Here is a 12,084-nt window from a genome sequence, read left to right as displayed (position 1 = left end):
GCTGAATGGTAAACTAAGGTCTTATGCATGGTGTAGCAAAGAGTGGTGGACTGTAGTCTGGAGAACCAGGTTCGATTCTCCACTCCTCCACATGAAGCCTTCTGGGTGAGTTCAGAGTCTTAAGCTTGTCCTGTCCCGCTTTGTCACACATAGATCTGGCAGCTCTATTGAGCATGTAGCTAACTGATTGTATCAACATCTTGGTTGCAAAATCCCCTCCCATTTGAGAACGAAGACATCCATGCAGAAGACTTGAAATACAGCTTCCTTCTGGTCCCATGAAGATGGTCCACCACCTGATCACCGCCTGGATAACCAACATGCAGCAACACAAGGGAAGAAAAAAAAACTTGAATGGGGAAATCTTGAACATCGTGTAGCTAAATATGTGTATATATTTAATGTGTGTATTTTGAAGTTGTAATAATGTGTGTATGCATCATCTCAAGCTGAAGGATGGTTCCAGACCTTCTCTGTGCCCTTCCTCTTAGACCAAAATCTGTAGCAAGTTAAAAAAAAAGTTTTTTTGTAGCTGAACACTGGTATAAGTGTCCTGAAATTATAGGGTAACCCGTATTCCTGATTGAGACTGAGGGCATCAGAACAAATACCCACCATAATCTTTGAGTTGTCAGGCACCAAAAGGCCAAGAACTGTCAAGTGTATTAAGTTGAAGTCGTTACGGGCGACGCAAGGAATAGGCGAGACGCAGCGATATCATCCGGTGGAGAGAAGCCAGTGGCGATATAGCGTGATCCATGGATCTGGCTACTCTGATCCTTGGGTCTGGCTAATCTGCCGAGCTGGCGGTCCTTGGCACCTTTTATTAGGGTTTTTGGGAAGGCGGGAGAGCGGGAGAATGTTGCGCAATACATTAATCATAGGGGCTGCGTATGTGCGAGAGGAAACGTTCCTGTCTGGGCCTAATCCAGACCTGGGAGTATGCACCTTTTGTCCCTTTGTCCAGGACATCTTGTGACCCGTGAGTCACGGGGGTCTTGTGACTGGTGAGGGTGCTTGCCCAGAGGGCAACAGATGGCACAGGCATTCCTGTGCTCTGTCTGAAGCTCTGCCCGGGTTCACTGGCTCACCCCTACATTAAGTGGTCTCAGTCTAACAGCTGCAAAGGGCTATTCTGATGCTTGTTCTCCATGGCTATTTGCTAGTTACAGGGAGCACACTGTAACTGGGGGCTTGGTTTTGAGCTGTGGCCCAGGATTATATCTTCTAGTTTTGTTTATTACTTGGGAACTGGAAGACTGTGGGGATTGGTGCATTTATGCTCATTTGGGGGGCCTTTAGTTACCACTGCTAGCTAAAGTCTTAGGAAGTAGGGAACTGGTGGGTCACACACAAGACTCCTGCTTAATTTCTCCATAGTACCTCACATTGGCATACTATCATGCCTGTAGAAGTATAGGATTTACAGACTTTGGATTTATAGCTCACTTTTCTCAATTGTAAGGAGTTTCAAAACAGCTTACAAACTTTTTCCCATAACAGACACTTTGTGAGGTTGGTGGGGCTGATAAAGTTCTGAGAGGACTTTTGACTAGCCTGAGATCTCCCAGCAGGCTTCATGAGTAGGAGCAGAAACACTAACCCGCTTCACCAGATTAGAGTCCACTGTTCTCCAGATTAGAGTCCACCAATTTAATCACTACACCACACTGACTCACTGGTTGTCTCAAGAGCAGACTTTAATCCTCCTAGGACACTTGACCTGCTTAAATCAAAACACTTCAGATGACCTAGGGTTCTTCAACTGCAAATGAAATTTGGGACATGTACATTGGGTATTGGAATGCTAATGTGGTTGAATCTCTTCATGTGGAGGAGTGGGGAATCAAACCTGATTCGCCAGATGCTAATGTGGTTGAAACCATTTTCGGCGATGAAATTTGTCCCCCAGTTGCATTTTTTTGTGGCAGGGTGCACAGAGAGGTGGCTCAATTCTGTCCCTTTAGAACATGGTCACCTGCATGTTACTGAACTATGTCTCCAAAGAACAGCCACTTGAATCTTTCAAAAAACACCAGAGGTATAAAACAATTCCACACAAAAAAGTGTCTCTGTTTCCATAGCATTGGTGTGAGAATTACATCAGTGTTTCTGATAGAGAGGCTAAAAAGCAGGTGGGCCCTTGTGCGTTAAGGACCAATGTGGGGCAAGGAAGGCGGATAGGAGGCGGGGCTTGAGCTGTCAGTCACCATTCAGATCTTGGGAGGAGGGGGAGTGAACAACTCGGAGCAGAGCAGCCAACATCGCCGTTGCCACTGGGGTTTGGGTGGGAGGGACTGGCCCCTCCCATTGTAGGGCAGGAGCTGCTGCCGCCACCTTTCTTCTCCACTTGGAGGCGGCAGTAGAAGTGCTCCTGAGTTGTTGTTTTTCTCCTTGTTGAGGCTGCGGCAGGACTCATGGGTATCCCCCTCCCCTCTGGATTCGAAGCCTTCAGCTCTCCAGAGGGAGCCGCAGTACAAGGACAAAAGAGCTGCATGCGGCTCCAGAGCCGCAGGTTGCAGATCCCTGGACTAAACTATATAAGATACTGTAACACAACCAAACTGTAACTAACCATGAGCCATGCATATAACTATTATGTGTGATACTGTATATAATGCATGTTTTCTCTCTCAGTTTAAGTAAAGTTCTGCTTATATTTTATTATGAACTTCTGAGGTAAAATGGCTGGTCTTTGGAGAGATAACTATTCTAATTTAATGTGCCGCGCAATCCACATTTCCGCCTGTTACTTTTCTTGACAGGATTATATATACCAAATATACCTGTTGCCCTTCAAATTCACCCCACCATTTTTTCAGGAGAGCCAGTGTGGTGTACTGCTTAAAGTGTTGGACTAGGATCTAGGAAGTCCAGGTTTGAATCCCCATTCTGCCATGGAAACTTGCTGGGTGATCTTGGGCCAGTCATGCGTATTCAGCCTCAACCCTGGCAAGTAGTTGGATGGCAGACCTCCAAGGAACCCCAGGGGTATGATGCAAAAGGAGGCATCTAAATGCCTCTTGCCTTGAAAACCCTGTGGTGTCACCATAAGTTAGCTGTTACTTGATGGCAAACAAAATGTATGGATATGAAAGCTGGACAATGAAGAAAGCTGACAGGAAGAACGTAGATTCCTTTGAAATGGGGTGTTGGAGGCAGGCAAGTGCAAACCACCTCCAAGCGTCGTTAACCCCCTAGGGGTCACCATAAATCAGCTATGATTTGGTGGTATATATATATCTGCATCTGACCCCTTAGTTGTGGGCCCTCCTACGCCTAGTAGACCCTGTTACTCTAGAAGACCTTTTAAAAACTTCCCATCATGGATTTGCTGAGGGTTTTTTAAAGGAAAAAAACTGTACCAAGATTTTTAAACTTGATTTCTTTATTGAAATTGGGTTTTTTTAAAAATAGCTTTTTAAAATATGTTCAATAAAATATTTCTCTTCTCCCTACCATATTTGTGTCCATTTCTGCTTCTCATAAGCTTCACTTTTTTGCTGCCAATAACTGCCACTTTCATCAAAGTTCCTAAGAGGACTGTGTTGGCCATCTGGCCTGAAACATGGTTTTACTAATCAATCATATTCCAACCTTGAGGTGCAAACCATAAACGGCCACTCTTCAAGCAAACCTGGGCCTCTGTTTGTGGTCTGTGACTGAAATAACTGGTGGCCAGTCCTCCGCTGAAGCTTTCCATGTGATTTGTGTCTTGACTTTGGGAAACCTCGCTTGTGAATTGGTGCGACCCGTCTTGCATTTTTGTGAGGGCTTATTTGAGCTAAGCTGTGATCGACGTGAAACAACTTTTGCTGTGTGTATCATTCCAGCAGTATATTCTGTATAATCATATTGTTTCCCTGCAGGAGGAAGAAGAAATAGCTTATGAACAAACTTTAGAGTTCCGCAGAGGGGGTGATGGACAGCCACGGCGGTCGACGCGGCCCACTCAACAGTTTTATCAGCCTCCAAGAGCTAGGAACTGACAGGAAGGGAGTTAAAGGTAAAGGCTGTTGATAAACGTGGAACATTTGGGTGGAAGAAGTAAATTCCATTTTTCAAACATATGCTTTTAAGATGTAATTTAGTAGAATTTACTTGGATTTCTCTTGATTGGTACCATTGTCTAAAAACTTGGGTGTTGAAGCCCTTAATTTGCTAGCTGTGGGATAAACTCTGAAAAACAGATTTTTTCTTAGAATGTGTTTAACTTCTCATGCTTGACACTAAGGACTCTATTTCCCAGAGCGCACTGAGGCACAGGTCTTCAGAAACCGTGTCTGAGATGGAGCCGGGAAGGCAAACTCTATGCTGGGGATCATTAGGAAAGGAATTGATAATAAAACTACAAAGATTGTCATGCCCTTATATAAAGCAGTGGTTCGACCGCACTTGGAGTACTGTGTCCAGTTCTGGTCGCCGCATTTCAAAAAGGATATTGAGGAGATAGAAAAAGTGCAGAGAAGGGCAACAAGGATGATTGAGGGACTGGAGCACCTTCCCTATGAGGAGAGGCTGCAGCGTTTGGGACTCTTTAGTTTGGAGAGGAGATGTCTGAGGGGGGATATGATTGAAGTCTACAAAATTATGCTTGGGGTAGAAAATGTTGACAGAGAGAAGTTTTTCTCTCTTTCTCACAATACTAGAACCAGGGGGCATTCATTGAAAATGCTGGGGGGAAGAATTAGGACTAATAAAAGGAAACACTTCTTCCTCCATGCAACGTGTGATTGGTGTTTGGAATATGCTGCCATTGCAGGAGGTGAGTGATGGCCCACTGACCTGGATGAAAGCTTTAAAAGGGGCTTGGACAGATTTATGGAGGAGAAGCTTCCATTTTATGGCTACCAATCTTGATCCTCTCTTGAACTAGAGATTGCAAATGCCTTAACAGTCCAGGTGCTTGGGAACCCAACAGCACTTGAAGGGCCATTGCTTTCACATTCTGCATGTGAGCTCCCAAAGACACCTGGTGGGTCACTGTGAGTAGCAGAGAGCTGGACTAGATGGACTCTGGTCTGATCCAGCTGGCTTGTTCTTATGTTCTTATGTTCTTAAATTCTCCTCACTCTTTGGCTAGCTGGCTACATGTCCGGCCAGGGGTCACTATTGCCAACCTTTGATAATGTGCCTTCCCCCCTCACTTTGATATTTAGGGGACAGTGAAGAAGTGTTTCCTTTTATTAGTCCTAATTCTTCCCCCCAGCATTTTCAATGAATGCCCCCTGGTTCTAGTATTGTGAGAAAGGGAGAAAAATTTCTCTCTGTCAACATTTTCTACCCCATGCATAATTTTATAGACTTCAATCAAATGCTGTAGGAAATGACTGGATTGGATTAAGACCTGGGAGTGCCCAAGACTTGGTGAATGTTGGGCTGTGCCGATGAAATCAAAACAAGAGCATTCCAGATCTGGTTTGGCATTTAATATATTTTGGCTGGGTTTACAGTCAGTGCTTTATTAGGGATACTGCTTTAGTAATGCTTTCACCGTTACATTGGTAGAGAAGAAATTTAGTAGCTGTCTTGAGAACCTTTTGGAATACAATCATGTGGTAAAATGGCAACGAGGATGATTCAGGGACTGGAGCACCTTCCTTATGAGGAGAGGCTGCAGCGTTTGGGACTCTTTAGTTTGGAGAGGAGACGTCTGAGGGGGGATATGATTGAAGTCTATAAAATTTTGCATGGGGTAGAAAATGTTGACAGAGAGAAGTTTTTCTCTCTTTCTCACAATACTAGAACCAGGGGGCATTCATTGAAAATGCTGGGGGGAAGAATTAGGACTAATAAAAGGAAACACTTCTTCACGCAATGTGTGATTGGTGTTTGGAATATGCTGCCACAGGAGGTGGTGATGGCCACTGACCTGGATGGCTTTAAAAGGGACTTGGACAGATTTATGGAGGAGAAGTCGATTTATGGCTACCAATCTTGATCCTCTTTGAATTGAGATTGCAAATGCCTTAACAGTCCAGGTGCTCGGGAGCAACAGCCGCAGAGGGCCATTGCTTTCACATCCTGCATGTGAGCTCCCAAAGGCACCTGGTGGGTCACTGTGAGTAGCAGAGAGCTGGACTAGATGGACTCTGGTCTGATCCAGCTGGCTTGTTCTTATGTTCTTATGTTCTTAAATTCTCCTCACTCTTTGGCTAGCTGGCTACATGTCCGGCCAGGGGTCACTATTGCCAACCTTTGATAATGTGCCTGCCCCCCTCACTTTGATATTTAGGGGACAGTGGAGGACGGTTTTATTTAGGATTGTATTTGGTGAAGTTTAGTAGCATCCCTGAGTGGTGATTTTAAATTTGGGGTTTTTCTTTTTAATGTATATAATGTATTACATCTATGCCTTGCAAAGAAGAAGGGCAGCTAATAAAGGTTTTAAATAAGTCAAATCATATACATGTGAATGTTTGGAATAAGTCTAGTCATATGTGTGTGTAGCCAAAAGCCATTACAAAATAAGTACAGTAAGAGCAATAAAACATTAAAATTGAAAAGTGTAATCATGAAATAAGCATTTCACTAAACATTAAAAGCAAGTTAACTGAAATATCCACAATAATAAATTCTATAGACTTGCTCTCTTTGAGACCTGATTGGCTCTTATTGCTTTTGCTGCACAAGCAAAGATGTTCTATAGGTAATGTAACAACCAGCTTCTAATAATAAAAATATCACATTTTCAAGATCGGATTTCCAGTTTAACCCCTCAGTAATCCATCAAGAAATTTGGCCTTGGGTTCCGCATACAGTATTATGTTTTAAATAAATGATGCAGGAAACCTGGCCAGCAGGCTCAATGGTGTGTGTGGACTAATGAGTCCAGTTTTATCATTGCTACTTGTGTTTCCATTCCACCCACTGGAACACACTGGGCTCCCCCCCCCCATGTATTTTGGAACTAAACACATCCATAATGAAGGGTTAGATCCAGGGCATGAGGTTACAGAAGGGGTGAACCAAGGTGATCTTCCCTGCCTTTCTCCTCCCCAAACGTGCTGCTGTTTGCTGTAAAAATCCTCAGAATGGGGAGGACCTCACCAACAAAATCCATGGCCATGTGGGCCACTGCTCCTCCTCCTCCTCCTCCCTCCTCCGAACCGTGAATGGGGGAGCACATAATTTTTTGCAATCCTTTTTCATTGTCGCAACACTCCATACCATTGGACATTTGGTCGACAAGACTCCTCCAACCCTCAGAAATGTTAGTGCCAACCCAGACCCGCTCTTGCCATCTTCTCCCAGGAATCCAGCCCAAAACATGGTGTCAGAAACAGCGATATCTGCAAAAGTATGGAAAACAAAATGAAATAACAACATTGGGAAATTTGGGAAAATAAAATCACATCTACAATGTTAATTGACAAATTAACAGGGAAACTGAGAAACAATCCAGATAAATTTAATAAAACTTGGAACTTGTTTATAAAATATATGAATAACTAAGATGCTAGAACATACTTCTGAAATATAATGTACAAATTATTATTATTATTATTATTATTATTATTATTATTATTATTATTATTATTATTATTATTATTATTATTTAAAATAAACAAACAAATAGCAATATCAAGGTCCTGCCATTTTCTGCAAAGGAGAGAGTCTGCTGTTGTGTAGTGAGTGAATTTATTTGTATGTCACCCTGGGCCATTACAAACATGTTAACGGTTATATCAAAAATGTTATAAATATACATGATAAATTAAGATATACAACAGTGGCTAAAATATAGAGTGATATTAAGTAAAGTATACAGCAATTTACCAATAACAATAACAATAAAAAGCAGCTCTAAAGGATTGCTCCTTTAGGGATCTTGACCATTATCAGTCCCTCCGATATTGTTTAAATCACTCTAGTTCTTAAAACTGGTGGACCTGTGTAGATCCCCCCCCCCCCCAATTAAGGCTTGCAGCAATTGTTGTCTACATTCAGATGAAGTCTTTGTTATAAGTATAATGTGGGTCCAAATCCATAAACAATACCACAGTACCACAAGGTATCTGAAATACAGACCCTAATGTTGAAGATCCTGTGTAGTACAAAGCAAAGATCCTGTGTAATACACTAAGCTAACTGGAACCTGGATGTGCACCAGACTTGAACAACCATCAAGGCTAGTGGAACATCAATTCCATGTGTCTGAGCTTCCAAAATGTACAAAAGTGTGTATGAACGGCAATGGTTTGAAACCATCAGGGACTGCAGTCTGCTCTGAAAACTCTGGCTGCTGCAAAATGTCCTACCATATAGGATCTCCCATATCAGGCATCTTCCTGGTGTTCAATATAGCTTTAATCACATAGGTTCATTACATTAGCATCACTCAAATCCACCTGAGCCAGTTTTATGGTTGTGCCAAGAAACGAGTTCTTCCATGTATTCACCACCAAGGTTCACAACCTAGTACTATAGATTATACTGTTGTGATTTCACTGTGGTTCTTTGTGGGCTTTTTCTTCTTTTCATTCGTTCCTAACTCCTCTTCTTGTTTGTATGTTCCTTTATTTTTGGATGAATGAATGTTTAGGTTGTTAAGAACTTGTACGAAGGTAATCAAAAGAAGGGTACAGATCATCACATTTAATGGTTAAATGCAAAGTTAAAACTGACTGTTGTGCATTTTCCAGGCTGCATGACCTTGGTCTGGTCGCTTTTGCTCCTAATGTTTGGACTTCATCTACTGTTGGCATCTGCAGAGACCTCTGAAGATGCCAGCCATACGGATGGGCGAAACGTTAGGAGCCAAAGCTGCCAGACCGAAAGCCTTTGACAATGCAAAGTAACGGCTTTCATGCTGTAAAGATACAGCTGATTTGAGAGCCATTACGCACACCTTCGCAGCCCAACTATCCCAGTTTGGCCCAAGCTCATTGGATCTTGGGTGCTAAGTAGGCTGGGCTGTGGTTAGTACTTGGATGGGAGACACGCCAAGGAAGTCTGGCATTGCTATGTGGAAGAAGGCAATGGCAAGCCACCTCTTTATGTATCTTATCTTGAACACCTTTCCCTGTGGGAAGTGGTGACTATACATCAGTTTTGACACAAATGGCATGTTCTTCTTATATGCATCCTAACCGTATAATTTATTCTAAAAGCAAAATAGTTTTTCGCGAAGCCCAGCCCCACGTGACCAGATTTTACGGAAGCCCTCTCAGCAATGTACCGTATATACTCACGTATAAGTCGATCCGCGTATAAGTCGAGGCACCTAATTTTGCCTTGAAGAACTGGGAAACCTTATTGACTCGCGTATAAGTCGAGGGTGGGAAAGGTCCATGGGGAGGTGGAGCGCTGAGCAGGCAAAGGAGCCGCAGTTGGGGGAAAGGAGCGCCCCAGAAGCCTTTGGGAGGCTTTTTAAAGAGGGGCAAGGTGGGTCTGGGGAGAGGGAATAAACTAGGGGCCTTGGAGTGTGAACGGTATGGGAGGTGTTGGTGGAAAAGGCAGAGGAGAACGAGGCACAGAAAGCGGCTGAAAGGGGGCGGCAGAGAAAAAGGCGGCAGAGAAGAAGGCAGAAGCAGTCACTAACGCACCCATTTCCCTCCCCCCTTCCGCAGGCTGTAAGACTTGATTTCAGAGAAGCTGCCTGTTGGGCAGTCTGCCTCTGTGGTTTTCTTAAAAGGGTAATGCTCCAAAGGTTGCTTAAGCTATCTTTGCAGCATTGCCCCTTTAAGAAAATCATAGAGGCAGGCTGCCCAACAGGCAGTTTCTCTGAACCAAGTCTTACAGCCTGCCGGGAAAGGGAAAAAAAGGGTGAGTTAGTGAGGGGGCCTGCCAGTCAAAAGTGAAACAGAAAACTAAGCACAGAGAATGGCTGAAAGAGGGGCGGCAGAGAAGAAGGCAGATCAGAGCGAAGAAAGGACAGGGGGAACACCACCCAAGAATTACCGGTAAGTGGGACCCGCGTATAAGTCGAGGGGGGCATTTTTCAGCCTTAAAAAAAGGCTGAAAACCTCGACTTATGCGCCAGTATATACGGTACCTAAAAACAGAAGTGTTTGCTTATTTTCTAATATGCCCATTAGTTACTCATCAACAGTTCAAAACACTTTTAGTTCTGTCTGTTTCATAGCTGCATGTTTTTTACTTGAAAGGGAAGGTGAATAAAAACCGTATTGTAACATTTTTTTTATCCACCTTATGAGGGCAGTAAGACTTAAATTCTTAGAGGCATCTTTAGATATATTTGAATCAATCTAAAATTGATTTTTAGCAGTTCAGGTGCCCGCCATGCGGCAAGTGCAGTTTTGGCTCCCCATGTAAGAAAGCACAGGGAAAAAAATGGAAATTAAATGTGAAGGGGTTTTTTCCTCTTTGTTGTGGAGCAACGTGGTCTTTGATCCTGACTTTCAAAAAATAACAGTCAAATGGGGGGATGTTGTGAAGTGAGTAGAAAAGAAACGCCGAGTAGAAAGATCAAGAATGTGAACTGGTTTAATATATGACAAAAGTAAAGTAGAAGATGTCAAAGGCATGGGGCTTGGGAAGTTTGAGCACCGTTCCACTGAGAGTCTTCCATTGGAACTAATGTTGTCCTCTTGCATGGTGAGTGCTACACTACCAATGTGAATGCAGATGCAGATGTATTCTCCATATGGAGAGGGGACAGCCATTAAGAGGTTGCTAGCCTGTTAGCTACTCTGTGTTGAAAAAGAGTAAGAAGAGTTTGGATTTATATCCCACTTTTTTCAACCATAAGGAATCTCAAAGCGGCTTACAAACTCCTTTCCCTTCCTGTCCCCACAACAGACACCTTGTGAGTAGGTGGGGCTGAGAATTCTGTGACTGGCCCAAGGTTACCCAACCGACTTTATGTAGAGGAGCAGAGAAACAAATCCAGTTCACCAGATAAGAGTCTGCCACTCACATGGAAGAGTGAGGAATCGAACCTGATTCTCCAGATTAGAATCTGCTGCTCCTAACCACTACGCCGCCTTGGCTCTCCTAATAACTTCTTCCTCTATTTAGTAACACAATGTCTAAAAACTATTCTAAGTTTGAACTTGGCTTATTAAAGTAAAAGTTATTTAAGGTAGAAGTACTAGATTTTTTTTTTTGAAAAATGGTTATTTCTTCAACATCAAGGTTCCACCCTCTTCTTCCCCAAGTGTTTGCTCTGGGGCACATGCAATGTTTGATTACCTGATCACATCCAAGGCACCTTCCATTGTTAATCTTCACATCTTGTTGTCTTTGTTATTTTCATTAGGCTATCCGTCGCAGCAGACATACTCCGCGTTCTCCTTCGTGGTCAAGATGTCTGGTTTTTTGCCCGAAGAATGGGACTTGATAAAGAACTTGGTATGAACGAGGAGTACGGAATATTCCTGCCAGAGACATTTTTTAAAGTTAGTTCGATGAAGTTTTTACATAAAAAAATAACCATTGTTAATATTGCCATCAATAAAAGCCACCATGCTGTATGTGCTCTGTCCTTGGTTTGTCTTTTACGATTTGGTCACATCATCCACTTTGCTTTATTGAACATCCCAAACTGGCAAGATTTGAATGCAAAATTGTTGGAATCCATGTAGAACTGGATGTATAGAAAAGCTAAAAGCTGAGGAATACGTGATCTCTTCCTTTCTTCTACGGTAGCTTGCGTAGAGGGCAAAACTAACCTGGTCTACTCAGGTCTATTCTGTGGGCCTTACTTCTAGGAAAGCAGAGTTAGAATTGCAACCTTAGTCAATGCTGGCTACTCTCAAATAGAATTGGGCCTCTGTGGCGTGGAATCGCAATTCTGTGTCATTACATCCCAACTGGAGTGGACCTTCCAATTGCTGTTCAATTGCAGTCATCTCATGGAGATCAAATTTGATTGGCTAAGTGTAACGAACCAGTAAAGTCCAGTCAAAAGCAACCACGTAAGTTCTTTATTGAGCTGGCATTCTTAGTCAAGAACAGGCAATGCGAGAACTGGCACCCAGATCTCAAGCACCCACTTATACAGGGCATCAGACAGGCTCCCGCCAAAATAATATAAACAAGGCAGATTTTCACACAGAGTTTCACACAGGCAAGCAAGCAAGTGAAAAATAACCAAAAGAAGTAAAATTCCCCTTCCCG

General features: G+C 43.0%; 1 protein-coding gene across 2 annotated transcripts in view; it reads left to right on the top strand.

Moving 5' to 3' along the window:
- Positions 1-11,438, top strand: part of TDRD3 (tudor domain containing 3) — a 104,809-nt gene extending 93,371 nt beyond the window's left edge. For both annotated transcript variants that reach the window (XM_048492812.1, XM_048492814.1), the window contains exons 13-14: positions 3,870-4,006; positions 11,225-11,438. In XM_048492812.1, coding sequence (XP_048348769.1) covers positions 3,870-3,989 — 120 coding nt within the window. In that variant the 3' untranslated portion in view covers positions 3,990-4,006; positions 11,225-11,438. The remainder of the gene's footprint in view (positions 1-3,869; positions 4,007-11,224) is intronic.
- The last annotated feature ends 646 nt before the right edge of the window (positions 11,439-12,084 follow it).

This window comes from Sphaerodactylus townsendi, linkage group LG04, assembly GCF_021028975.2.
Source record: "Sphaerodactylus townsendi isolate TG3544 linkage group LG04, MPM_Stown_v2.3, whole genome shotgun sequence".
Lineage (NCBI taxonomy): Eukaryota > Metazoa > Chordata > Lepidosauria > Squamata > Sphaerodactylidae > Sphaerodactylus > Sphaerodactylus townsendi.
Note: the sequence above shows the minus strand (reverse complement) of the source record. Positions and strands in the feature narration are given on the sequence as shown.